We start from the raw sequence: 26,007 nt of genomic DNA on the forward strand, positions 1-26,007 counted from the left end.
TTTGATATTTGGAAATCGTATATCTCATTGACAGTGCTCAGGTCTGATTCTCTCCCAATACATTGCCCCTACCTCAGCTCTCCTCTTCACCCTTGTCCCACATCTGACTTTTACCCCAATCCCAGAGGAAGTCAGAGATGTGGTGGGTGGATGCCAGGGAAGTTGGTAGTATACACACACACATACAACATACACACACACACACACACACACACACACACACACACACACAATGTGAGAGAAACAGCTACTTTAGAATGACCTGCTTTGGTGGCCAGGCAGGAACTGACCATTTTGCTAGATTTTTGCTGTGACTGCTATGGTCCAAGAGTTTAAGACTTCCTTCTTTCCAAAAGAAAACATTGTCTGTTCTTTTCTGTAATAAATCTCAAGCATAGCGGCGTCGTTCCAAGCTATTTTTCTCAATTCCAGATAATTGATAGTGGGTGAAAATGTGAGTTTATAGATTCAGCAAAGTTGTACAGAAAGCCAGCTTTTGGGTAGCATGTGGAAATACCATAAGCTGTGAGCTCACAAAATAAACTTGGCCCTCATTGTGATAGCACTTCTCCCTGATTCTCCCCATATCTTTCACATCATTCCTTTGAATCTCTTTTAATCATTTCTGTCTGCCCCTGTAATTTTAATATTCTCTGTGTTTCTATACTAAACTGTTTTCTCTGGGAGACTCCTTCTGGGTGATCTCTTCAGCTCATTTGCCTTTAGCGCCAGGAATACAGCATGAGTGCTGTCTTTCTACACATAGTCCAGTATTCTCCCCTGAGCTCTCCATCTATGTAATGGTTTACCTGTTTACTATCTATCCCCATTCATATATCTTGCAGGCACTTAAGACTCACCTATTTAAGTTTAAAACCAAACACTTACGCCCATACTAAACTTGCCCTCCTCTGTATCACCATCTTCATGGAAGCCAAACTTACAAAACCTAGAAATCTGAGAGCATTGTCATGGAAGACCAAATAAGATCCAGAACTATTATGTACTTACACAAATACACTGACACTGCACGCGCGCGCGCGCGCGCGCGCGCACACACACACACACACACACACACACACACACACACTGGTATTCACAGAGGAATATTGCATAATTTTACATAGTTTTGAATTTTAAATATTAGAATCATATAATGTGTATTCTTTTGTGCCATGCTCTTTTGTTCAACACTGAGATTCATGCATGTGTATAGCTGTATTGTAGTCCATCATGTGAAAATTCTAGGACTTATTTGCCCATTTTCATGTGGAAAGACATTTGGGTAGTTTTCAGTTTTTCACTATAACAAACATAGTGCATACAAACAATGCACTGGTGGACACCTGTGCACGTATCTTCTGACATAAATATGCAAGTGTTTCTCTAGAGTGTGTAGCATGGGAGTAGAATTCCTGGGTATAGATATATACACCTCCATATACCTGGGCAGTTGTTTCCAAATTGTTGTGCAGAATGGCTTTGGTGTTTATACTCTAGCCAATAGTAATTTATCTTGTTATATTCCGTGTCCTTCATGATCTTTGCTGTTAGACATTTTCATTTTTGCATTTGTAAAATATTTCATGCTAGTTTTCATTTCCTTCAAGTTGAACTTATTATTATCGTATGCTTTTTGGCCCCACTGTTCCCTCCTTTTGGAAGTTCCTCTGGTCTTTGGCATACGTTTTAAAATTATGTTGGATTTTTTAAATGTTTATAGGAGTTCTAGATAGTAATCCTCTATTAGTAGCATATGTTGCAATATCTCCTTTCAGTTTGTAACTTATCTTTTCATTTTCTCTAAGTGTGAATAGAAGTACTTCTTTTTTTCCCACATTTTGTTAGATGTTTTATTTATTTTTGAGAGAGAGAGAGAGAAACAGAGACAGAGAGAGACAGAGTGTGAGTGGGGGAGGGGTAGAGACAGAAGGAAACACAGAGTCCATAGCAGGCTCCAGGCTCTGAGCTGTCAACCCAGAGCCTGATGTAGGGCTCAGACTCACAAACCTCAAGATCACAACCTGAGCTGTAGTCACACGCTTATCCGACTGAGCCACCAGGCACCCCTACCAGTACTTACTTCTAATGCTTGCAATGTAATTGAACTTATCAGTCTTTATGGTTTCATTTTCTGCTTTAAAAAAAAACCAAAACCAAAAATAAATATCTCTATCCTAAGATCCTAAAGACATTGTCCTAAATTTTATGTGTATTGTGTGGGTAGAGATACAGTTAAACTACATAAAAACTGACTTTTGATTTTTGATGTCAGAACCATTGTTTGTGTCATGGTCAAATAAGCATGATTTTTCAAGTGTCAAAGTGCCATCAATCATTGCACATTTTCCTGGATCTCTCACTTTGCTCAGATTGGCACCTTGACATGTTTCAGAAATACTATTCTCAGAATATGCTACAAAATGCACATAATTCACTCCAAGCAATACTAATGTTTCTCATTTGAATAAGAAACGGTTGATACTCCATCCAAGGTAATACCAATATGAAACTTGGCTGAGAAAATGTCCTTACAAAAGGAGCCAGTAGCTGGAATAACATTTTAAAAGATGTTGGTCATTCAACTCCCAGAAAGTTAAAAGAGAAGCCAATCTTCATTCTAAAATTTTAGAGAAACTTTCCCAGGATGAGATACATCTTTTGACAATTCTAACTTTTGATCTACATTTTTCTCTGTTAATTAGATGGTGGTAGTGCAGTTCTGATTTGGGTTGTAGTTCCTGTGTGTGTTATGTGCATGTGTGTGCTGTAATATAGTGTGGAATCAAACTAATAAAACAGAACTTTCTGCAATTATATTACTGAGAACATAACTCATCTTTTAGTAAAGCTGTCATCATCTAGTTTCACTTACTCCCTTTATTTGAAAAAGTCCTCTTCTTCAGCATTGAAATCTACAAAGGTGGTTTCTTATTATCATTAGCCATTCTTCTTTAATTCACAAGTTGTACAATAAACATTTATTACTTATAAAAATGATCAAACTTTTCTTTTGGCTATGGGAAGAATTCTAAATTTACCCTGTTGACTTACGACAGATATGAAAGCTATAGAACAATGATTTCAATTCATTCAACAACTTGTATTGAACATGTGTTATGCCCTGGACACTAAGGCCAAAAGAGTCAAAATATAATTTGTTAGCTTCTCGTGACTTTAGAAGGAGATGGGAATCATAAATAGACCACTAGGAATCTATTTCCTTCAGATTTGTCACTTCACAGTGGTCCTTTTGTATTATGACAGTTTTTAAAAGCTGAATTGATTGATCTTTGTGTTCTGGTTGTAAACTACAAACAAAATTAGAGACTTTTCAAAGTCTGAAAAAATTTAAGTTGAAAAAAATTCAGTTTTCTATCTTGCCAGGAGGAGAAAAAGCAACTCTAAGACATTTAGGGCCAGTAATAATTATACTTTTGTTCTTTACTGTAACAGTTTCTCCTTCTATAGAGTATATTTTTAGCTATTTAATTTTATGTCACAATAATTGTGTCCATATTTACTGTTAATTTTAACATTAAAGTTCCCAGAGGGAGGTCTTGTCATCTTCATAATGCATCAATGCCTAGCACCTTGGCATTCCTGTGAGCATAATGTTGTCTGAACTTGGCTTGCTCAGGATAAGACAGAACACATCCCAGGTTTAGTGGCAGCCAACCACAGTTGATTGTCTGCAGTCAGGAGGCAAAAGAGGACTCTGTGGCAGATTAATTTTTAGTTCTCTGTGCAAGAAAAAACAAAAACAAACAAAAAAAACGAAGACAAAAAACAATGGGTGCTGGATTTCTGAAATACTCATAATCTAAACATACTCAATGTTTGGGGATTTTTCAGTGGTTATTCTTTTAAATTAAAGACGTTATTAGCAGGAGCTTTTTGTTCATGCAGCATTAGCAGCTACTAATAATAGTTTCCAAATTTTTTGTGGAAATTTAAAAGCATTTTCATATACAACACTTCATTTCATCTTCAGACCACCTCCGAGGCAGATGTCACCTCATATTTACAGGTGAGAAAACAGAATCCAGTTAGGTTAAATGACTTGTCTGAAGTCACATCGCTAATAAGAAATGCTCCTAGATCCAAATCTGTTTCCTGACCTCAAGTCCCATTCTCTTTCATCTATACCGATCTGTTATGACTCCTCCTCTGCCTTCGAGGTTGGAAATGTGGTGGCATTACTGAGTTTTACTGTGTTGACTCATCTTAGTCATTACTGCCCCAGAAGCCACTCTGATTGTCAATGTTAATTTTTCAATATCATAATTTATTTAGGTTCATAAAGAACCACTGACAACATTTATACAGGGGTCCTTCTGATTGAGCTCTGTTACCTACCAGCTTACCTTTTTATAAATCTGTTTAACAGTCAGTGATCATCATTCTTTTTATCCTAGGTCTCAGAGAGAATATTTACATAAATACAGAGGTCATTCCATTGATGTGGTAACTCCAGTACTGACACTGAATAAAATCTAGTTACTAAATAAAGATATATAGATTCAGTAAATGAGTGTGGACCAACAGCATTTCAGCACTGCTAAAATGTGAAGTCACTATTATAGACACACTAACAGTCAAAAGACCACTAAAAGAAATTCATGTAAGCAGAACCTTCTGATGTTAAGAGATTAAAATGCATGTTAATAGGTAGATTTTAAAGGAGTCTAAGGAATTGTAAATTGTGATGGGATTACTGAAGAAATGGCTTGAGAACCTTCGTATCTTGGCATAAAAAGACAACATAGAAGATATTTTATTTCTTGACCTTAATTTTGAGTATTGTTGTAGGCCCTTGATTTTTTGTTAGCACAGAATAGAGACGGATTAATTCTAAAAGCAGTTAAAGTAATTAGATTCTCTTCATCTCTTTTTTTTTTTTTTTTATGTTAATGCAGCATAGGGAAGTAAGTCTCTAAACCAATTCTGAAATAGAATTTAACTTTTTATTTCGCTTACATATCTCTTATTTTTCTTTTTCTCTAAATGGCATTTTTTAGACTAAAATTATCTTGATTTTCTTTTTTCTCTAGGCTTGATCCTCCACAACCTGAAAAGTTGAAAAAGGAGCACAGCTCAACTGAAAACATGTCTTTAGAAACTCTAAGAAACAGTAGTTCAGAAGACCTCTTTGATGAGATTTAACTGTCTCAAAAGGTACTTTGATGTTCACTAGACTATGTTTTCTATTCATTTCTTTAAACTAAGAAAGCAAGATTTCAACTCAGCAGCAGCTATTACTGTACCCTACAATTTAATTACATACACACTGAATCGAAACCATTGTGCAAAATGGATTATGCACATATATGAAGATATGATTTGATGACAGTGGTACATTATTCTAAACTATTCATTCCCATGCCTATAATTACATAAAATCTCAGACTTTGTATTGCAAAGGACACATTTATCATATTCAGTTCACACATATTATATGTGGTAGCTGTCTAACATCCTGTCTAGGAAGATTTTGGAAAAAGGACAAACAAAATGTCTACAGTTCTTTTTTGAATAGTCATGTTCTGAACAATGATGCTTGAACATTTTAATTTGGGAAATGATGTATAAAATTTATTTTTCGTTCATACACAAGCAACCTCAAAATCTGATGATAAAATTTTTGATACATTGAGGATTTATGTTCCTAATAGAATATGTTATTTAGCTTACCTTTTTCCTTTATTATAGTAGCAGACTTTATAAGGTGCTTATTGATATAAATGTAACCCCTTTTTGTATCAAAAACATGTTTTTTCGGGAACCCTCTTGCACTATTGGTGGGAATGCAAACTGGTGCAGCCTCTCTGGAAAACAGTGTGGAGGTTCCTCAAAAAATTAAAAATAGATCTACCCTATGACCCAGCAGTAGCACTGCTAGGAATTTACCCAAGGGACACAGGAGTGCTAATGCATAGGGGCACTTGTACCCCAGTGTTTATAGCAGCACTTTCAACAGTAGCCAAATTATGGAAAGAGCCTAAATGTCCATCAACTGATGAATGGATAAAGAAATTGTGGTTTATACACACAGTGGAATACTACTTGGCAATGAGAAAGAATGAAATATGGCCTTTTTGCAGCAATGTGGGTAGAACTGGAGAGTATTATGCTAAGTGAAATAAGCCATACAGAGAAAGAAAGATACTATATGTTTTCATTATTATGTGGATCCTGAGAAACTTAACAGAAGACCATGGGGGAAGGAAAGGGGGAAAAAAAGTTAGGGAGGGAGGAAAACCATAAGAGACTCTTAAAAACTGAGAACAAACTGAGGGTTGATGGGGGGTGGGGGAGAGGGGAAAGTGGGTGATAGGCATTGAGGAGGGCACCTATTGGGATGAGCACTGGGTGTTTTATGGAAACCAATTTGACAATAAATTTCATATTTAAAAAAAACATGTTCTTTTCAGAGATTGTTGATAAAAGACTTCTTACACATTAAGGACCCTCTTTAAAAATAATGACCATGTCATATTTACTTATCAATCCTCAATAACATCTAGCACAGTTTTTTAAAAACATAGTTACTGTTTCTACCTCCTACCCTCTCATTCTGTCTTCACTTCTCTCCAGTTGAACATCCCTTTTCTCCATGGTTTCAAAGTTAACAGCGACCATCATGTTGATAAATTCAACAGTTGGTCCATTCTCAGTCCTCTTCTTACTAAGCCTCTCAGCTACACGCCTGACATAGTCGGTCACTTCTCAGTAAACATTTTCTTCACTTGACTTTTGCATTGACATATGTTGTTTGTTTTCTCTTTCTTTTTGTACACGGAGGCTGTTTGGCCCAGAGTTAAGTGTTTTAGTGCCTCAGGTTTATTCTTCAGCCTTCTTCTTTTCACTACCTACCTTGTCTATCTAGTATTTCTGTGATTTTAAGTACCATTTGCATGCTAATATCTCCAAAATTAGAATAGTTCTGTTTCCACAGTCATATGTGTAGAGTCAGTTGACCTTTGAACAGTGCTGGGGTTGGGGCACTGGTGCCCTGTGTAGTCAAAAATCTTCGTATAATTTTTGACTCTCCAAGAACTTAACGACTAAGAGACTACTACTGACTAGAAGGCTTACTGAAAATATAGTCAAAATATGTATTATATATTGTATTCTCACAATAAAGTAAGCTAGTGAAAAGAAAATGTTACTAAGAAATCATAGGGAAGAGACAATACATTTATAGTACTGCACGATAAAAAAATGTGTGTATAAGTGGACCTGCATGGTTCACACCCCTGTTGTTCAAGGGTCAGCTGTATAATTTATCATTAATTTTTTGCAAAAGGAGGTTCTTAAAAATCTGAGTACATCTACCTGCGTTGGATGATTATTTGGATGTTTAAGCACATCTAAAGCAGAGGTCTGATTACATCCCAATCATCTTTTTTCTTCATTCTTCCCCACCCAACAAATTACGGTGACACCTGGTCCCTTCAAGCTGAAAACCCAGGAATCCTGATCAGTACCTTTGTTTCCCTCTTCTCCCACATCCTGTTATTTTTACCTCCAAAATACAGCTTGATTCTATCTACTTCTCTCTTACTATCTACTACATCTGCCCCCTGACTGGTCTCCCTGCCAATCTCCTATTGTACAATGCACACAAACTGAATTTTTTAAGTTTTAGAAAAGAGCATTTCCCTGCCTGGATTGAAACCCTCCAATAGTAAGCCACTGGTCTTTGGATAAAGTTCACACTCCGTACCACAGCTTACAAGATTTGATATGATCTGGCCCCTACCTATCTCTACCCTTGGTTTCCTGCTCTTTTCTCTTTGCTTGCCTTGCTCCTTACTGTCCCTCAAGTAGGTCAGATCTCACAACCATTGTATTGGTCAGAATGTTCATCTTCATATGGTTGGTTTCTTCTCATCTTTCAGGTCTAGAATCGTATGTCACCTCCTCAGAGGTACTTTCCCTGAAATGCCCTTTCTAAAGATGTGCACACTCCCAGTCATTGTCCCATTGGAATATTTTTTCACTGTGCATATCACCACACAGAATTATTTTTTTCATCTCTCTCTCTCTCTGTCTGCCTGTCTCCTAATAGAAAGTTAGCCCCATCATAGCAGAGGCATGGCCATCTGTTTTATTTATCTTCCAGTTTGTACGACAGGGCTAGATTCACAAAGGCTTACTAAGCATTTGTTGAATGAATAAATGCATGTCTTCCACAAAACAGCCACTCAAATGTTTCTTTAAGTTATTAAACTGTTTTGAAAGAAACTTAGGAAAAGGTTGAAACTTAGTTGATTTGACACAGAGAAATAATTGTTTAGAAAGCTTCAAGTACCTTTTGTGCTTAATTATAAATAATATATACATATATATTTATGCGTGTAGGCTTGACTACAGAGAGAGAATCAGAAAGAAATTACACTTTATTGTTTACATCAGAACAAGATTCTATTCAGTCAATGGAACAACAAAATTCTTTAAAAAGAAATTTACCACATTTTTATTTCCATAGTGGCATCCATTTAAGAAGGAAAACTTTAAAATAAATGTAGATACAAATATGTGAAATATGAAAATATAGGGGTGCCTGAGAGGCTCAGTCACTTGAGCAGCCAACTCTTGATTTCAGCTCAGGTCTCGACCCCAGCCAGGGTTGTGGGATCAAGCCCCACATCGGGCTTTATGCTCAGTGTAGAACCTGCTTAAGATTCATATTCTCTCTCTCTCTCTCTCTCCCACTCCCAGTCCCTTCCTCCCTCCCTCCTTCCCCGTCTTCCCTTCAGCCTCTCTCCCCCACTCATGCTCTCTCTCTCTAAAATTCAATAAATAAATACACACATACATACAATAAACATAATTATAAAGTCTAAAATTCTGCTCAGTTACATAGAAACTTCACTATACTATGAATCTCAGATAATCTAAGATTTGCCTTGGACCTTTCCAAGGGGATTTTGTACATAAAGTACTAGAATCTAAAAATAACGTTATCTCTTCTGAATAACCAAAATTAATATACAACTATTGTGTGTGTGTATACTTACATATAAAGTTTTTTTTTAAGTGAAAGAGAAGAAGAAAAACAGAATTTTGGCTATTAACCCACTAGTGCTGAGAGAGGGATGATGTACAGAAAATGTTTCCTAAGTAATCGTAACAACAGAATCTATAAAGCTCATATTTACAAGATTTTGATTATATTTTTCCAGAGCAGTGTATCTTTTCCACCATTGTTTTGTGTCAGATTGATTCAGCTGGTTAGAACAAAGCATAAGTAGTACATAGTTATGGTTCCCTCTTTTATATCGAGCATGGAGAATTTGAAGGGCTATTTTTACATTTTGTGCTCCGCGTAGACAGATATCTATAGATTTGGTGTTAAGATGTGCAGCTCTAGTCATTCTATGCCATGATTTTTCCTCACATTTTTCCATTGTTTATATTCAAAAACAGATTGTTACAGAAAAACGCTGAAATTGAAGGCACAAGAATTAAGTTATAATGCAGCATGAATTTTGTTTGGTTTTTTACTTTTTTGACCTTTGTTATAAAACAAGGTGACATTTTTTTTTCAGCTTAAAATTTATAATTCTTGGCGCTGGGATCAGGTGGTATGACTTAGGCCTCATTAGGGAAGTTCATGGAAGAAAAAGTCCCATCTCAGGAAGAGATGTCTTTATTATGTAGTTTTAAAAGGTCAGGAAACTACTTTAGACAAGTTTTTCTTAATGGCATATAACTCAAATTTATAAAATACTAGACCCTGTGTTTTGGAGCCAAACAGCTGTTTATTGGGTAAATTTGACTCAATAAATGTTTATAAAGGATCCATTATGCACAAAAAAAAAAAAAAAAAAAAAAAAAAAAAAACACCAAAAAACAGAACTGGGCCATGTGGAGAATTTACGGATAATTCCATCCATTCACCAAATATCTGTTAAGCATTTGTGTCAGTCTCTGTTTTGGGCACTAGATGCAGCAGTGAATAATATGTGTGGTTTGTTGCTGTGGAGCTTATATTACTATAGTAAGTGAAATTTGGGCCTTCTCTCAAAGAGTGAAGTATATGGAAGGGAGTTGACATTGGGGCCCAAAATCAGTATCTGATAAACTATCATATCAAGGAGTGGTAGCGTAAGTGTCATAAAGAAAAGAACAAAAAGTTTATGGGTGAAGATCCACAGAAAATTAAAAAAAAAATCCTATTGGGAGGCTAAGAGAAATCAGTAGGGTTGAGGAACATATGCTGTGAATGAAACTGTATGCCAGATCAGAGGAGAGTGCAGAAGGTCCTGGGGGTAGGGGCTTGGGGTTACTGTTCAAGTTTGTAATTGTGAATCATCAGAATGAAGGAAACAAGTTAGAAGGCTTTCCAGGAGGAATGTTGGCAAGGATTTAGAATATGAAGCTAAGTTTTGTAATAAAGATATAACAAGAATTGTGCTCCACATTTCAGACCTTCCACGGGAAGATATATACTGCCAGAAATCTTCAGGTCGTGGGGCCCTTCTTAGATATCTGGGATTGAGAAAGGAGAACGAGTCAGTGGGTTCCTTGACAGATACTTTGCAGAAGCAGCCAACCCTCATCCCTTTGTGTCTCTCAGTCTTACACTTAGTATAATTTATAGAATCCATTTTTAATAAAATAAAATTAAATAGGTGACCTCGAAATTCATGAAAGACCTCATGAATTTACCTATACATCAGCAAATTAAAAAAAAAATAAGTAGTTAACACATTTGGTAAGGGAGAATGATAGTCACTATTTATCCATTTCTACCTATTGTTTGAATTAAAAATTTTCACTGGTGTTCTGAAAACTCCTGGTGAATGCTTTTCAGGAGGGCAGATTTCATTTGCAAGTGTTCTGTGAGCAAGCCTGCTGTGATTTTCTCCATATATTAATAACTGGGAAAGGATACTTTGACACATACATGCCAAGAACTTCATGGTTGCTTCCTAACTGACCATCCGTCTCCTGTCCTAATTTCCACCTCTCTGATCTACTCCCCCAAAAACACACTCACCAGTGTGCTTTGTACTTACTTTCTTCCTTTCAGTTATCCACATGTCATGTTATTCACCAACTGTTATTACTACTTTCTGATTTTCCTCTGTAATATGAATTTTGTTGTTTATATGTTGATTTTTCTTCCCTCTTTTGGAGGTCCTTTGTCCTAAACTCTCATCTCAAAATCTCACAGAGAACTGTATTTTCTCAGTGAGGGTCTCTTTGTCCCTAAAAGTTCTTGATTCTTCAGGAAAGGAGAGAGTGATTGGAGCCTACACCTATCTTGATAGTGGATGGTCTTATCAAGGGCAGGAGCAATTTTTGTGGCTACTGTTCCAGTAAGTGGAATATAGGCTAGACCTGAACTACTTACTTTTGGTTTAAAGACAGTCTCCAGCTTAATTACAATCTTAGAAATAACACAGCCAGTCAACTATATGTAGGTGGATTAGATAATTTTTTTGAAACCTGCTCATACAAGACCCTTCTAGGAATCTGTCATACTCTGCATTCCTCTGAAGGGCTTGCATACAGGCAATTTATTTGGGAATATGATGCTAGGGAGCAGGAGTGCTAGACTGGAAGCACTTAGAAGGAAAGGAGGAAAAACGAGTGCAAGGATGCTTTATCAAGGCAGCCCGCCCTGTGGGTGATATGCTCCACCCCACCAGGATGTTCTGAGGTACCTTCTGAAAGTCACCTCAGAACAATACATCTGGGGGCAAAAGGGAGAAGCATTTATCCATGGGTTGCTGTTTCCCATTGGTCAAGAGTGGCCTGGAAGCATTGTTCCCACATACCTCACTTCGCCCCTGTTTAGTATGTAGCGGGGTCCCTGCAGGTGACCAAAGCTGCAGTCTCAGAGAAGCCCTGGACAGGAAACAAGAGGAGCACAGGTACCAATTTTACGTGCCTGAAGTAGAGCAAAGCCTGCCTGGAACTGATTGCCAAAGAAATGGCTACTATTGAGGATTTTGAGGTGGTATACAAGGGGTGTCCAATATAGAACCCATGTTTTATGCACATGCCCCTGCTCCACGTCCCTAACCCTAGCCATAGCTGATTAGGCCAGGGAAAGAAATGTGACTCTCACTGCGTGGCTGAACTTGAGTTCCCTGAAAAAGCCATTGTGTAAGTTGGCACAGAGACTGACTGGAAGAAAGAGAAGGCTGCAGAGCACAATGGAGCAGAGGTGCCCTGTGACCCTTGAGACTGATTGGGAGAGTAGCCGGTGCCTGGAGTAGATGCAGGTCATTCTGTAGTTCAGAGCCTGTTTCAGTGCAGACATACGTCTAAACTTCACTGCTCCCTTTTCTGAGGACTTACCAGTGAAATGGTTCCATAAAGCAAAGCAGAAAGTACCCAAATAATAAGGAAATCAAATATATTCTCCATTGGACATTTTAATCAATTTTTATTATCTTCAGTTAACAAGTTGTCACTAGTTAACTCTACCACTAATAGAACATTTCAGGAGAGTTTTCATCTAGATTGGTATAGGCAAACTTGAATAAGAGGGGAAAGTAAAACCACTTTTATAATTAAAATTTACATAATTTTTATAATAAAACTTTAAAATTCATTAAAATGCCATTATATATAGCTAAGATCTTACCTACATTAGATGTGTCTTTAAAGTATTGATGGATCTGAATGGTAGTATGAAATGTCTATGATCTTTGGCAACATAGGATAGTACTATAAATTTTACTTAGGAATGAATTTTAAGTGTAAGGTGTCACTAAGTTGCCATCATTGGTAGATTAATACCTATGCTAATCCTTTAAAGAATACAAAGCAGTATATTTTTTCTTGATTTTACCAAATAGTAAAAGGAACTCTATCAAATTGTAGTGTTTTTATGTGATGACAAGGGTTCCCTTTCTCTCTCTCTCTCTGCTCTCTCAATTATGATCTGATTGAAAACTTTGTGAGAGGGGTGCCTGGGTGGCTCAGTTGGTTAAGTGTCCTGCTTTTTGTCTCAGCTCAGGTCATGATCTCACAGTTCGTGAGTTCAAGCCCAACATACAGCTCTGTGCTGACAGCGTGGAACCTGCTTGGAATTGTCTCTCCCTCTCTTTCTGCCCCTACCCCACTTATGCGCTCTCTCTCTCTCTCTCTCTCTCAAAATAAATACATAAACTTAAAAAAAAAAACAAAAAGAAAGAAAGAAGACTTTGTGAAACTTTTGGATCCCTATTAGGACAAGATGCTGGTAGTGATGATGGGAGAAATATGCTTTGTCATTGTGCTTTGCAAACATTTAGGGAGTTCATCTGAAATATTCCAGAGCCCCTGTTGAGTAATATTGGAAACAATCTTGCTTTGCTCCTTTGAGAGATATAATATAGTATATTTCTCTCAAGAACTATGTTTACAGAGAAGTAATTACATTACTATGGAAGATTAAATTATTGTCAGTAAATATTTACTCTCCACTATCACTGCTCCATTGACTTGCTTTGGACTATAAAATGTGGATGAAATAAAAATATTCCAGTTTTTGTGCCCAGAAGTTAAGAAGCATTATGTGTTTCTGCTTTTTCTTCTGGGAGCTTCTCATCTCTGCTGTGAGAGGAACATGCCCCAGGTAGCTGTAGCCCGTGCTGCCTGGGCCTCTGATGAGATCATGGAGCAGAAATGAACTCAGTCCTAAACTGGAGTCGAGCTCACTACCCTGAAACCTTTAGAAGAGCGATCCATCTGAGCCCAATCCAGATAGACTGAACTACAGTCAACCATGCTGACCATGAGCGTGAGAACAATTGCTTACTACTCACAGCCACTAAGGTTTGCTGTAGTTTGTTATATAACGGTATTTTGACAATAGCTGACCAATATAGTTACTCATATAGAATAACATACAGTGACAACTTTACATTTGTAGTAGCTGTTAATATGTACATGGCATAAAAATCTGGTGTCTTCTAGCTGGAATTTGATAATAGAATAAGTAGGAATTACAAATGTGGATTTGGGGACGAGAGTAAGCCAAGTTTGTACACTGCCAGCTGTTAACTATCTCACTCTGGGCAACATACTTATTTTCTCTGAACTTGTGTTTTCTCATCCATGCAATGGGAATTAAATAAGATAATGCAGATAAAGCACTTAACACAATGTCTGCTACACAGTAAGTAGAGCATGTATAGAAGCCCTTACCATGAGTGTTACTACTGCACTATCAAATTAGCATACAGTGGATCAGCACGCGGTTCTGTAAAGCCAGATGATCAGCTGCATTGACCCTCTCTCTGAGATTTATTAGCTCAAGCTCCCTATCCTTGCTCCTTTCTAAAGTCTCGCGCTTTTCCCGAGACTTTTACGAATTCTTATGCAATTTATTTTCGTGGCCATTTCTGCTCTGAATTCCTGCTTCCACTGGGCTCTGAGTCTCACTTATGTTTTATAATAAAACTGATTTTCTTCTTTCTCTGCTCCATGCTAACTCAGCCATGAAACTTCCCTCCTTTCCTCTGAATTCCGTGACAAAAGCACTGAGAAATGTCTGTGTGTAGCAGAATTTGTGGAAGGTTTGGATCAGAGAGAGGTAGTTTACCTCAAAGAAAATGAGCGATTTATATTCCATTTTTGCCATAACTCTATTCTTTAAAGCCTTCTGGCTTTCCTACTGTATGAACTTTCCACTGGCAACTTGTCACCTTAAGAGTCCAGCTTCCTGCTATGACGTCCATCCCTTTGCTCTCATCTCCCTCTTTCCTCCGCTCTCAGCTTTCCCCCAATTGCTGTTATTTTCTCATAAAGAACTGTTTCTCTATCTCTTTATTCTGATCATCCCATGTGTTTACCAGTAGTCATGCAACGTATCTCCATGTAACATTTTCCCTAGTGTTAAATGTTAAAATAATGCATTTATAAATGGCGGTGTCTATCCCTCACCATTTATGCAATGTCATGTTAAAAAGATGGCATGACTTCTAAGCAAAGCAAGATCTAATTGAATGTATTGACTTATCTAAAGAAATGATAATGACTATCAGGGGAGGCACATTTGCCACCAAAGTATAAAAAATGACGAACTCCAGAGGAAAACATTGTGTGTCTGTCTAAACATTGGAAGATAGTCCAAATGCTACCTAGGGAAAAGAAAAATCTATCCCAGAGCTTTAAATATGTTTATGTATTCACCCATCCATTTATTTATTCATAATTTCCCTCAAATGATGAAATTGCAGCTCTTTATGGGCCACAATTGGTTATCTTTTATATGATTTGGAATCTCAAAGTGTAGTTACTTCTGACTTGGAGATAGATTTTCAGACTCAATAATATGTCATCCAAAGTCTATGCTTCTTTAACGAGAATTTTTCTGCAAGAATTATGACATTTGAGGAAGGTGAGAGAGGAAAGAAACTATATAATAAAACAAATCCTAGTATTTTCTTGAGGAATTCTATATAAAATAATGCCTTTCCTGAAGAGCATTTTTATCTTTTTTGATTTTTCCATTGTAGCCCTAATCTGTCATATACGATATCAGTAACTTTCATAATTGCCTACATTTGGCAAATGTTACAAGTTTTTCAGCGATAATAACTCAGTGTGTGTTTCACTGTCACTGTCCTTTGTGTCAGTAATCATTCATCTCAAGAATTTGAAATTCAGGCTGTGTGCAAGGACACCAGAATCTGCCCTGTGCCCTTGAGCTTACACACAATTCTCAACTATGTTTAGAAGAACACAAGTCCACATGTGTATGTGTTTATTCAGTCATCGCGTGTTTGGTGAACACTTTGTGCCACGCACTCTGCCAGGCACTGGAGATATAAAGATGAGTAACACCATCTTGTCTCATGGTGCCTGGAAGTCTAGACTAAGGAAGGAGGCAGACCTGTACACAATCAAATGTTTGGTAAGTGCTCTAAGAGAGGAGCCCCGGAAGTTCAGGGGGCACAAAAGAGAATCATCCTGCTCTGACTTTATTGGGAGAGTATAGGAAGAAGAGGTTATGGCCAAGGGAAACCCCAGAGAGGAGATGGATGAAGTTTGAGCTGAACTTCTGGGATGATTGAAGATTTGCCAGGTGGCTGAGATGCACTTTAGGGAAATGGGCGAGTGTGGCATCTTCAGTGTTTTGTGGCTGGAGCGAAGGGAGGGGAAAAAGATGCAGTGAGAGCCTGAGAAGGCAGTGTAGGCTCCCCACTGATTATGTGAATGAACAACTATAGAATGATCTTAAGAGAAGAAAGGGAGTGACCTGATTCAGTTTGTGCTTTTGAAAGGGCAATCCGAAGGCCATCTAAGGGCAAAACCACATGCACCCAGACGTCTCCCACTTCTTTGCAGGTTGTGTAACTCTCTGATGCTGTTCCCAGCCTGTCTGGAAAACTGTCAAACTCTGCTTCAGACCAAGCAGTATCCACTGATTAAACCTTGCCAACAGTCTTTGCAAGTTGAGAGACTCCTGATGGTAGAGTGACACAACCAGCCCACAGCAGAGAGACCCCTTTCTAGTGCCCAGGCCTTGGGCTTTGATACAAGCAGGGGTGGTTTCATCATTTCCTTTAAGAGTGATCTCAGGGTTTTTTAACCTTTTGTGGAATTGGCTTTCTTCCTTGAACATTCTCAGCCCTGCTTTGACATTCCCATGTCCTGCAGAATGCTGCTTATATACACCTTTAGGGGAATTGCTATTGCTCTCCTCTTTAATTCACTTCTGACACCTCTTTCTGGAGGCCGTAGGTGCGACTGTGCTGTTGGAAGCAATATCCACATTTCTTTCCTAAAGCTTCAATACTTTATGCAAAGGTACCTATTCTGGATCCAGAACTTGTACAGGAAGGAGGGAGTAGAGTTCAATACACTGGTGCCATTCAATGGATGTTAAATAACATAAAGCATCGTGAAAGACGGGCTTCAATCCTGAAAGGAGACATTGTGAACTAACCTTTTTTTCCCTGGGATTTTGATCCCAGGACAATTAAAAGGTATAGAGTATCCTTTTCCTCAAAACAAAGTGGCAGAAATCACACTTTTTAAAAAATCAAATTACAGTTTGTTTTCAAGTTTCAACAGAAAACTTGAGACTGTATTTTCCACTGTCTTTCTAGTAGACACACACATTGTTGGCCACTATTTCTCCACAGATTTCAGTGGGCAAGTGCATGAGGAGGCACTTTTTCCACCTTACTGATGATTTTTGCAGTGACCGAACTTTATGAAAATATTTTACAAAATCTTCATGAGTCAATCTTCCAGTGCACTTGAAAATAATTAGGCTTGCTATCACTTGCCTTCCTCTCCTTATCAGAGAAGCATTTGCAACCAGGCATTCTGTGAATGTGGCTAAATCGTATCATAGAATCATTGAGAATATCTTCAATATTAAAGTAATCACCATTGTCCCTGGAGCCCTGACACGGGTGCCACCATCCCCACTCAGGATCCTCTATCATTCCTGTCTAGTAGCACAATCCGGCAGCCTCTCTTGATGAAGCAATGTGAGGTTTAGTCCTTATTTTATTCCATTTAATTAAAGAACAGCTGAAAAAATCCTGTCTTGCATTTTCAACACATGGTTCCAATTAGTGCGGCAGAGCAGGACCCTGAATTTGATAAAAGCACTGACGTGTACCTTTGGTGCCTGTACAATGTACTCTTTCATTTTACAAGGTGGCTGAAGTGCAGTTTTAAATATCTTCTTTAAATGTTAACAAAAACCCAGGGGTGTAAGCTTAGGAAAAAAGTGAGGAGAAGTGAACACAATTTTGTTTGAATTGCCTGCCATAGACTTTTAGAACCTTGTATGCAGAAGACGCTTATGTGGGAAAATCTGCAGTGGGCATTTACAGGCTTGTATGAAAAAAGCATTATGGTTCATGAGACTTGCGCTCAGAGGCTATTAGATGGGAGATCCATCACCTCAGGAAATACCACTTACTGTACTGTAAATTTGCTTCATGTGACCAATCTGCTCGAGAGGTAATGGAAATCCCATTCCAGTAAATTTGTTTCAGACCAGGCTAAAACTGATAGGACATTTGCCTTCAGTGGGACTCTTTCTGGATAACTTCTGGAAGTTCATATGTTTTTAAATAGGAAAGTAAAACTTAGGTCCCAGAATCTGGAAATTAGATGTGGAAAAGCCTAATTTAGGTCATCACATCCCACCTCCTGCCAAAATAAAGGGAACTAGCAAGAGGAAAAAGTAAGATAAAACAAGTAAAATATTTTATGACTGCTTCACATGGTGTGTGTTCTGTGCCGTCCCAGAAACAGTGGAATGATTTTCCATTTCAGGTCATGGGAAAGCATGATGTCTTTAGTCCCAGAAGGGTGAGATACTTAAACTGCTATAAGGCCCTTCATGAAGGTTAACAACAAACCTCTTTGTGCCTGGCTTTTATTTTCAGAGCTACCATTCCATTCTTGGCCCATAATTCACAAACTAGAGAAATGTGCCCATCAAGAACAAACTCACTACTAGTTGCGCTCAGAAATGTTACCCCAGAGTGCCAAGGTAAGAACAAAAATCTAAATAGGATAAAATTAAGTAAATTGATTCCGTATAACTGCAACTTAAGAAAAATAGTCATTGAGATGGTCTTTCTGATGGCCTCAGTTCTGGAGACTATATCAACAGATTTACTGGGTGTCCTCCCTCAGTTCTCAGAACTATAAAACAACTTTCCACTTTTCTAGAAGGAGCTTCAAAGAGTAATTGAATGAAAACCCATAGACAGATCACTCCTCAGCTTATGCCCTCTGTTGCTGTTGGTGCTGTGTCTTCATCCCATGACTTTGAACTAACTATGGCATCTTTGATGATTTTTTTAAATAGGCTCACTAATTCTCACCGTGAGTTGACTTATACATAGGTGATTATTCTACATCATGAATGAACCATTCTAGATTTAGAATGTGTCTAAATCTTCAAATCACAGTCTTAACTAAACTGTGCTATAGATACATTTCTTATCCTGTCTTTTTTTAACGTAATTTATTGTCCAGTTGGCTTACATACAACACCCAGTGCTCATCCCAACAAGTGCCCTCCTCAATGACCATCACCCATTTTCCTCTCTCCCCCACTCACCCTCAGTTTGTTCTCTATGTTTACGAGTCTCTTGTGGTTTGCCTCCCTCCCTGTAATCCTGTCTTGAAACCCGCTCCAGTAGCCATCATGTCCACCACTCCACCGAAGAGTTCTTATCAAGTCACAAAGGATCTTCAAGTTGCTAAAGTCATTGGTCATTTCTAGCCTCATCTTAGTCACACTGAAACACTGATAACATACTTGATCTCTGATTCATTGTTGTCTCTTGGTTATCTTCCTATTCTACTGGCTATTCCTTCTTTATGACTTTTTTGCTTCCTCCTAATTTTCTCAGTCTCTATAAAGGGATCGGTACTCAGATCTCTTTTCTTTACATTATTGGCCAAGTGGTCTCATTTAGTCCATGACTTTAAGTAACTTTACATGATGAAAAATGCCAACTGCCTCCTGGCCTCTCTTCTTGGATGTACAAATGACATGGTAACTCTAACATTAAATTCTTTATTGTCTCTTCAAACATACTTATTTACCAGCCTTTTCCATTTCATAAATAACAATTCTATTCAACCAGTTGCCCAGGCAAAAACTTTTGGAGACATCCTTGATTCATCTATTTCTCTCTAATCTCCAATTGTAATCTATAGTCCATAATCTCTAATCTCTAATTATAACGTACTAGCGATCTGCTCCTAGCTCCATTTCTGTGGCTTTACCTCCAGCCCTCCCCCACCCCCTTTTTTTTTTTTTTTTTTTTTTTTTTTTGCCCTATCCCTTTTCCAGCCACAGTCATGTCAGCACGGTGCCTTGAATGTGCTATTTCTCTGGCTGGAATGCTCTTCCCTTCAGATTAGCTACATAGTCACTCCGTTACTTTTTTCATGTTTCTATTCAGATTCCATGTTATTGGGGAGGCCTTCCCTGACCATCCTATGTAAAATAGCACCCTTCTAGCATTACCTGCCACACCATTGTTTCTCTTGCTCTCATTCATCATTTTCCACATCAGTTTTCAGACCTGGCATATTATATGTGTTCATTTGTTTGTTGTCTGTCTCCTCTCACCCGACTACAAACACCATTAGAAGAGGGACTTAGTCTCTTTTGTACTCCCCTATAATCTCCTTTGCCTAGAGTGCTGCTTTGTGCACAGTAGATACTTAATAGATTTTTCTGGGTTAATGATTTAAATTTTTATCACGGTAACTATAAGAGCAATAAGGCATGGGAAGTTTTGTTGATTGGGCCCACTGACTTGTTACTAGAACAGACCCTCTACTGAATCTGACATGAAAGCTTGGTCTAAATTATATCAGACTTTCTTAGCATTTATAGTGTTCAAGAGTTTACATTTCTATGTACAAATCATATGTCCAAGTCCCAACAATGTTAAGGCTCAAAATGAGATATTAATTTTACTATTTTTTTCTGAGTTTTGTTTATTTATTTTTGACAAACTTTGTGTATATTGAAGGTGTACAGTATAATGTGTTTTTTTTTTACAATACATTGTTTGATATATGTGTGTATACTGTGAAATGATCACCACAATCACACTAAGCAACTTATTTATCACCTCCCATAGTTAGACTCTTTTGTGTGTGTATGGTGAGGACATTTAAGATCTACTCTCTTAGCAAATTTCAGGTCTACAAAACATTACTGATACAGTCCCCATGCTGTATGTTAGATCTCTAGAACTCCTTCATCTTGTAATTGAAAGTTTGTGACCTTTGATCAGTATTTCCCCTTTTCCTCCATCCCTCTGCTTCTGATAACCATTATTCCACTCTGTGTTACTATAAGTTTGACTTTTTTTTTAAGATTGAACTTTTAATTGAAATCATATGATATTTATCTTTCTGTATCTGGCTTATTTTACTTAACATAATGTACTCCAGTTTCATACATATTATTGCATATGGCAGGATTTCCTTCTTTTTAAAGGCTGAATAATAATCCATTGTGTATTTATACCACATTTTGGTTATTCATTCAACTCATTTCTCTATCTTGGCTGCTGTGAATAATAATGCTGCAATGAACTAATTGTTGACAAAGGAACCAAGAATACTCCATAAGAAAAGGATAGTCTCTTCAATAAATGGTCTTAGGAAAACTGGATTCCCACATGCAAAACAATGAAATGGGATCCTTTGTCTTACACCATACCTAAAAATCAACTCAACATGAATTAAAGACTTAAATGTAAGCCCTAAAACCATAAAACTCCTAGAAGAAAACATAAGGGTCAGCTCCTTGACATTGGTCTTGGAAATGATTTTTTGGAATTGACACCAAAGCACAGGCAACAAAAGCAAAAATAAATAAATGAGACTACAGTAAAATTTGAAAATTCCTGCACAACAAAGGAAACCATCAACAACATACAAAGGCAACCTATGGAATGGGAGAAAATATTTGCAAATCACATATCTAATAAGGTATTAATATCCAAGATATATAAGAATTTTATACACCTCAATACCAGAACAACAAATAACTCGATTTTAAAATGTGAAAAGGACCTGAATAGACGTTTTTTCAAGAAGACATGCAAATGCTCAACAAGTGTATGAAGAGGTAGTTGACATCACTAATCATCAGAAAAATGAAAATCAAAACCATAATGAGATATCACCTCATACTTCTTAGATTGGCTATCACCAAAAGTCCAAAGATAATAGGTGTTGGTGAGGATGTGGAGAAAAGGAAACTTTTGCACACTGTTGATGAGAATGTCCATTATGGAAAATAATGTGGAAGTTCCTCAAAAAATTATAAATAGAACTACCATGTGATCCAGCCATCCCACTTCTGGGTATATATTGAAAGGAAAAGAAATCATTATTCTGAAAAGATATTTACACTCGCATGTTTTTATAAACTTTATATATCCAAAACAAAGACCTGAGTCTTCACTCCATATGACTGTTGAGTTCTCTCTGCAAGTGGGTCTTGGTCATTGTTTATCATTTCAGCCAAGCATCTGGCTTAGAGCTTGGGTCTCTGCTCCTTTTGTGGGCCACTGCTCACTCCTTTATCTCCCTGGAATAGGTTTCTTTAAGCTGCTGCTGCTCCACTGAACTGCTTCCCAAAGTGGGGCAGCAAGCCTTCTTTGATTCTCTGCAGCACAAGAGACCAAGCTTATTTACTTTTAATAAAACCATATCAAGCTCTACACTGACCTCCATATTGCTAAGCTTTTTTTTAATAGGAAATTTATTGTCAAATTGGTTTCCATACAACACCCAGTGCTCATCCCAACAGGTACGCTCCTCAATGCCCATCACCCCCAATCAACCCACCCCCAATCAACCCTCAGTTTATTCTCAGTTTTTTATTTTTTTATTTATTTTTTTTTTAATTTTTTTTTTTCAACGTTTATTTATTTTAGGGACAGAGAGAGACAGAGCATGAACGGGGGAGGGGCAGAGAGAGAGGGAGACACAGAATCGGAAACAGGCTCCAGGCTCCGAGCCGCCAGCCCAGAGCCCGACGCGGGGCTCAAACTCACAGACCGCGAGATTGTGACCTGGCTGAAGTCGGACGCTTAACCGACTGCGCCACCCAGGCGCCCCTATTCTCAGTTTTTAAGAGTCTCTTATGGTTTGGCTCCCTCCCTCTCTAACTTTTTTTTCCTTCCCCTCCCCCATGGTCTTCTGTTAAGTTTCTCAGGATCCACATATTGCTAAGTTTTGTGGTCATTCTGCAGTCATCACTTTGTTCACACTGGTCACTTGAAAACATGAAAATTTGGGACTAATACAAGGAAAGTTCACCACACTGACTAATTTAATTTACTGTAGCTAGACCCATAAGGAGTCACCAGTAACATGGCCATGTTGCAAGCAACCAGCTTATCAACATGCACCATCCAGCACACACATATGTACACCCCTCACTGGGATTCTCCTCTGCCATATCTCCCCTCCAAACCTAATCATGAGCTCAAAGGAAAAATTCCCTCCTCTTTGTATCCTAAATTCTGCCTCCTGGACCATCGTGAATCCCAGGATCTCTGTCTCCTTCCAAAATGATTTTGTAAATTCTCCAAGGAAAGCCCCACACCTTGCCTCTGGGTCAGTCTTAACCTGTATCCTTAAGCAGGCAAATGGTTCAATATCAGTGTATTTCCCCCAAATTAGAGCCATTGAACCATTCATACACTAAGTATGGGATATCTGCAATCCATTCTAAGCTGCACCAAGCCCAATCAAGTTCAAACATACCCAACTTTCTTTAGTCTTCAGATTCCCTGATACCAAGATCTTGACATATGGGAACAATATCATGAACACATGTATTTATTGTACACACATACACACACACCATTGACCTGTATGCTCTGAGATGGTCTTCTTAACAATAAACAGTAATATGCTATTATAAAGCATAAATCTATATAAAGAGGAAAAAAAAAGTTTTCTGCCCTGAACTATGCTCTCCTCCACCCCAAAAACTATCTGCAGAGAAAAAGAACTGTGTGAAAACATATTTGATTTATGTGACTAAATGGAAGACCCATCCTCTGGACCTAAAGGGTCTCAATCCAGGTTGTTATTTCGGCCTCAAGAATAGAGATATTTACTTTCTTTATTATTTAGAACTGAAAGGCACATTGGGTTGTTTTTCCCAGATTAAAAAGGCTGCATCAAAATGGCAAATTCCTTACTTTCACCTTTTGGTGTCCAAAAACTTCTAAAGGGCATCCAATGCAGGAAAGCTCTTGCATATGATGTGTTGAGTGTTTGGGTTGATACACATTCCTCCTCTATAATCTGGGCTTCCTTTACCTATTAGATAATAATAATACTTTGATTCCAAAATCAAAATCATTGGTTTTCATGCCATATAATAAATTCTCACATCTTTTCTGAATTGTGAAATGATAGCTGTCTCTAGAATACAGTGATATTTTTCTGTCAAACTGTCATTAGGAAAAATTGTAAGGAGACTCTGCATGTGGTTTCTTAGAGTGGCCTATAATAAGTTAAATCTGATTAATTTCCCTTTAAATATGCAATGAACAAAACCCATTCCCACCCTCCACCCCCGCTTTTTAAATTTCTGCTACATGGGACTAGTCCATGGGAGAAAAATTGCTCTTTCTCCATCTTTTCCCCTTGATCTCTCATGATCCCTTCATTGGGTCCCCACTGTTCTGTTTCCAACCTTCCCACTAAGAAAATATACCTGCCCAAGTCTCTTATCCTGGGATATTCCTGCATGACAAGGTAGCTAATAAATTGATGCCATAGATAAAGGACAGTTAACCTGGACTGGCTACCTTTTGTCTTGTTATATGTTCCATTTGACAGGCCTTCATTGAGCTAACTCAGAATTATTGACATAAGGTTTCTTTTTTGTTTGTTTGTTTGTTTGTTTGTTTGTTTGTTTTCTGTAGCCACTCAGTGAGGCTTTTCTTTTAATCAGTCACTAGAGTATATGAAGCAGGCAGTTCTGGATTCCATGTCCAGTATTGAGTTGGTTCAGATGCACAGAGACGTCGGAGCAAATGATGCAAGGTCAAACTGTTCTTAAAACATGGCTCTGGTTCCTTACTACAGTGAGGTCTACGCTGAACCTCAGTATATAAAGCAACAAAAGAAGAGTTGGAGTAGGATCCAAGAGTTCGGTCCCCCTTATCCTTTGGGAAAAAATTTACAAGCCATTGGTCCATTGATTAAGAGATTCAGATTAAGAGAACAGATTCAGGAGTCAAACAGTTGAATTCAAACCCTTGTTCTGGGTGACTCTTGGAAAATGTCTTCCTCTCCCTGCACTTCACTTTTGTCATTTCTAAAATGCAGCCAATAATCTCATCACAGGTGGTTCTGAAGATTAAATGAGATCATGTAAAACGGCACTTAGCACAGTGCCTGGTGCCCAAGAAGAGCCGTGTTAAAGGTGCGGGATGGTTAGTGTTAGTCTGCTGCCACTTCCGTTTTAACCAAAACTATTAGGACAGATGGGTGCAGTATGATGCCCCATGCAATAGAGCTGTTGCCCATGACCGAACACTCTCCTGAGGGTAGCAGAACAATCGCTGTTTTGTAAATTGAGTTAAACCACTCCCTAGTGTGGCTAATGATGACTAATACAGCAGAAGGGAGTTGGCCACCCTTGTGCAAGGCACAGTTGGGAAGTTGACTGTGCTCTGCTTACAGAAATTCAAGTCACTGCCAAGCTCTAATCCATGTCACTCCTGCCATAGTTCTAATCTTAGAAGAAATTCACTCATTTGTAGAATACACGTCAACCTTTAACATATACTAAATACAATTTTGGGGGAATTCCCAGCCAACTTCCTAAAGCAAAATACACTCCATGAATAGTGTCCTAATAGCCTTTGATGAGGCAGATTGTATTGGTATCTACAGTTTAGCATGGGGAGAGACATAGTCCTTGATAGATAAGTAATGGGAATAAAACCTGGAAAACTCATATTTTGATGGAAACAGTAAAATGGTTCCCTTGGACCACAGTATCTGAATTCTTTCATTTTTGTACTGCTAATAGCACAGAGAAGCACAATATTTCAGCTAAGAGTGTTAGAAAGGTATAGGCATTAAACAAATGTCTAACAGTTTAAATGGTTTCTTAGAAGGGACTGAAATATGCTTCCTCATTTTATATACACATCCTTTTTACATATTGCTCCAGATAGGATTGCAAAAGCAATGATCTTGCAAGAAACAAGACCTCAACTGAAAATGATATGCACTGTTAAAATACGAAATAAAACACACAAGCCAACAAAGCTGAGATTTAAAAAAAAAAAAAAACTTGTATTTTTTTTCCCCTTATGTTTCATTTGCCTATACTCATTCCAACTTGGCCTAATTTGCTGCTCACAAATCTGGATATATTACCAAGACCTTGTCAGGATGCTGAGAAGGGACAGGAGCCCCCAACTCAGGTTTTAGCTATTTCAGGGCTACTTCTGCTTTCCCTAAACTTCCCCTCTATCACCACTGAGGCCTTTTAAAGGATAT

The 26,007-nt window shown here is 38.0% G+C and overlaps 1 protein-coding gene across 5 annotated transcripts in view; it reads left to right on the forward strand.

Annotated features, from left to right (window-relative positions):
* XRCC4 (X-ray repair cross complementing 4) overlaps positions 1-26,007 on the forward strand; it is a 316,828-nt gene that overhangs the window by 217,926 nt on the left and 72,895 nt on the right. For 3 of the 5 annotated variants that reach the window (XR_006716996.1, XM_045497214.1, XM_045497200.1), the window contains exon 8: positions 5,055-5,178. Coding sequence is in view for 3 of the 5 variants with exons in the window: in XM_045497214.1 (XP_045353170.1) it covers positions 5,055-5,166 (112 nt within the window). In the remaining 2 variants the exon portion in view is untranslated. Of the gene's footprint in view, positions 1-5,054; positions 5,694-18,368; positions 18,476-26,007 lie in introns of those variants that run through there. The other 2 variants (XR_006716992.1, XM_045497193.1) reach the window with 2 other exon arrangements.

This window comes from Leopardus geoffroyi, chromosome A1, assembly GCF_018350155.1.
Source record: "Leopardus geoffroyi isolate Oge1 chromosome A1, O.geoffroyi_Oge1_pat1.0, whole genome shotgun sequence".
Classification (NCBI taxonomy): Eukaryota; Metazoa; Chordata; class Mammalia; order Carnivora; family Felidae; genus Leopardus; species Leopardus geoffroyi.